This window comes from Neolamprologus multifasciatus, chromosome 10 (genome assembly GCF_963576455.1).
Source record: "Neolamprologus multifasciatus chromosome 10, fNeoMul1.2, whole genome shotgun sequence".
In the NCBI taxonomy this organism is placed as follows: domain Eukaryota; kingdom Metazoa; phylum Chordata; class Actinopteri; order Cichliformes; family Cichlidae; genus Neolamprologus; species Neolamprologus multifasciatus.
In genome coordinates, this window is record NC_140448.1 from 695,923 (window position 1) to 699,277 (window position 3,355).

The 3,355-nt window shown below is 39.0% G+C and overlaps 1 protein-coding gene across 1 annotated transcript; it reads right to left on the reverse strand.

Moving 5' to 3' along the window:
• Nucleotides 1-940: 940 nt before the first annotated feature.
• bsx (brain-specific homeobox) lies at nt 941-3,141 on the reverse strand. The gene is made up of 3 exons (XM_085175488.1): nt 2,771-3,141; nt 2,147-2,337; nt 941-1,793 (listed from the first exon to the last, which is right to left on the reverse strand). The coding sequence occupies exons 1-3, from the start codon at nt 3,012-3,014 to the stop codon at nt 1,551-1,553; spliced, it is 678 nt and encodes a 225-aa protein (XP_085031614.1). The 5' UTR covers nt 3,015-3,141; the 3' UTR covers nt 941-1,550.
• Between the last annotated feature and the right edge of the window lie 214 nt (nt 3,142-3,355).

A 3,355-nucleotide genomic window follows, 5' to 3' on the forward strand; every position in this document is an offset into this window, starting at 1 on the left:
ATTATATACGATAATTAAAAATGCCTGGATTTTCGCTTACATTAACATTCAGTTTTAAGATCAAATTTATTGGCAGAAACACAAACCTGCCTTAAGATGAGGTGTACATCATGGAATTACTGCTATATTTTCAATTTGGATTTAGAGAAACTGTTGAAAACTGTTCACTGTCTTTTAAAAAGATTTTCGGAATACTTACCAAGCCTTTACTCTAATTACAAAAGCTATTATCGCTTACTTTTTACACCTTTTCGCCACTAATGCGAAGAGAAAAAAAGAATAATTGTTTATTGTTTATCTGTAGTGTCCGTTTAATACAACACTCAGAGCATTTAACCGAGTCCACTACATTATAACAAAACAGCCCGCAGTGTTGCAGCGGATGTCCACCCTGATTCTGAATAATCGAACTAGAAATCTTGTTATGACGAGACTTGGAATGTAAAACTCTGCTATCTCCCAGCCTTACAAAAAAGCTTACTTGAATATACTCGTACTCAGGTGTAGTCTGGGGGAGCGTTTGACTTTTCCTAATTTATCCTGTCATTCTTTTGCGTTGGTTGGCTCAAAGCTCAGCGGGCTTCACGCCATCATGCAGGAAACCCAGTAGAGAAGATGATGCAGCCTCGCATTCAAAGCTGAGCTCCATGCTGTGGAGACCGGTTCTTAATGCAAGTGGTTAAGACAGCCGTTTGAACTCCGAGAAGCATCTCACCATGATAACAGGATTACAGCCACATGTTGCGTCTAAACAGTAACATTGCATTCACAGGATTTATGTGGTTACTTAAAAAAAAAAAAAAATCACTCCTTCTGGATTGGAAATGTAAACAGCAAATGCTCCCCGGTAGAAAACACGCGCACGCACACACGCGCGCGCGCGCGCGCACACACACACACACACACTAATAATAGTAATAATAATAATAACAAAAACAACTATGTACTGTTAGTTATATTTACAGACAAAAATATATAAATGATGTTTTCACTCAAAACCTGATTTACAAAATCTTCAACAATATCCACACACTGCCAATAACATATACATTTTTCTTAAAGTAACATGGAGAATGTTGTCTGGAATAAAAGTATAGTAAAACATGGGCAGAGCGCTTTTCCACAGGTTTATTTACATTCATTTGTACACTTTTTTCCTCCTGAAAATAAAAGACACAACTGTGATGTTTCAAAATAAAATGTCTAGAGACTCTTAATAATAATAATAATAATAATAATAATAATAATAATAATAATAATAATAATATAGATAATATAGATAATATAGATAATATAGAGAGTTTGCAAAACATAACAGAATAATCCATAGCCTTTATGCAGAGGAAAATTGGCAGTTATATATAAAAAATTAATTAACAGTGTATTGTACAGCCTGTTCCCCCCTCACTGTAAAACTGCCATTTATATTGGCTAGCTATTTAAAGAAATAAACTTAAAATGATCCTACAGCTGTCTATAGGCTGCATTTACAAAAAGCAAAAAATAAGCAAACAAAAACAAAACAATAAGCCAAAAAACAGTGCAGCCTACTATAGTAGATGATCCGGGGAGCAAATGTCATCCTCGATATCCACATCGTCGTCGTTTTCTTCCAGCATATACGAATCCGACTCGAGGCCGTGTTTCAGCTCCTCTACGCTTTTGTCGTTCAGTTCGCTCTCGCTGGAGTTCTCCGCACATCGCTCCATCTCTCCTGTTGCCTTCCGCTCGTCCTGCGCTTTCCTCAGCTGCTTCTTGTGCTTCATCCGCCTGTTCTGAAACCATGTTTTCACCTGCACGTAAGAAACGAAGACGCACATTAGAAAAGTTTCTATGGCTCTGCTTGTGTGTAAAATATTTTATTATTAATAAATATTAATAAATAAATATTAATTTATTATTACAACTGAAATGTGTTTTCTGCTACTGTAAACTACAGTTTAACATATGGAGTTTCATTCGAGATATGAACTAATTCTAATTATCCCATATATTTCGTATATAGGGCTAAATAACGCATTGATAATGTAGCTATTGTTTCGTTTTTCTTTCTTTTATGTATTATAAAATAAATTAAAAAGGAAATAACTCACTCCACATTTGAGTGTGCGTGTGTGTGCGTGTGCGTTCGCGCGCGCGAGCCAACCTGTGTCTCTGACAGGCTCAGCGCAGTGGCCAGTTCCACTCTCTCAGGTGTGGACAGATACCGCTGAATTTCAAAGCGCTTTTCCAGCCCGGACAGCTGCGAGTCAGAGAAAACAGTCCGGGCCTTCCTGCGTCTGCAGTGCTTACCCGGTAACTCTGCGTGGTGCTGGAACAAGGCCGGCATCTGCATTCCTGCCGGCAATAAGAAGAGGTGGTTTGTATTATTTGTAATGTTATTGAAGTATTAAGAAAAATCAGAATATATCCCAGAAATAGGATGAATTTGAGTTTGGTGATGAATTCTTTGCCAAGGTAACAAACCTGGCTATTTGTAATAATAATAATGACATATTTTTAAAAATAAAAAATAAAAAAATATATATAAATAGTAAAACACCTGCATGTTACAATCGGCTTTAAGATTTGAATGCACTTTGCAGAATACAATAATTAAAATGAATTCAAAGAAACGCATAATTGAAACGGTTAAGTCAAATAAAGGATTCCGAGATTTCTGCTTTTCCTCTAAAGCGTTATTTAAAAACTAGAGGTAATGTCCAGATAAGAGCCCGCTGTGTGTGACAGTTTCCTTGTTACCCCAGGCCTCTGCCTCTCCCTTGCTTACCTGACGTAAAGAAGTACTGGTGGTGCTCCGGTTTGTGGAGAGGATGGTGCGGATGTGGGGCTAATATTGGGGTAGGCATCAGCGGGTATCCGTACTCCAGGATGGGCACCCGGGAAGCCAAGGAGCTACAGAACGGCGACGGGATGACCTCTCGCAGGGGCTTGGGCTTGTGCAATAAGATGTCCTCAATGAAAAACGACGTGGACCTCTGTGTGGGTGCCGCAGATGCGTAGTTCATACTCATGGTGTTACTGTGGATGATTATTTCCTTGCCTTTAAACCTGCATCAACACCTGCCTCTTCCCTCCAAGCCTCTGTCAAATTTAAATGTGGACCCTCTGTGTGACCAGTGAATGACACTATGCCGAACATTCCACAGACACCGGTGGGAGGGCACGTTTGCAATAAGTATTTATTCAGAGACGGTGCCGGATTGGGGATACTGGTTTGCGCAACAGCCAATTAGGGCTTTTGATGGACGGAGGAGAGCCGCGGGGGACGAGAATTTCACTCTGATAGGTTCAGACGGATTCCAAGCTGTCTTTTTATTTATTTATTTGTTTATTTATTTTGGTGGGTTTTAAG

Excerpts from the sequence above, each read along its gene's own strand:
- bsx (XM_085175488.1), bottom strand. The coding sequence starts at position 3,014 with ATGAGTATGAACTACGCATCTGCGGCACCCACACAGAGGTCCACGTCG. Across the intron at positions 2,338-2,770 it reads CCAGTACTTCTTTACGTCAG|GAATGCAGATGCCGGCCTTG; the intron begins GTAAGCAAGGGA and ends TATTGCCGGCAG. Across the intron at positions 1,794-2,146 it reads TGAGCCTGTCAGAGACACAG|GTGAAAACATGGTTTCAGAA; the intron begins GTTGGCTCGCGC and ends TCTTACGTGCAG.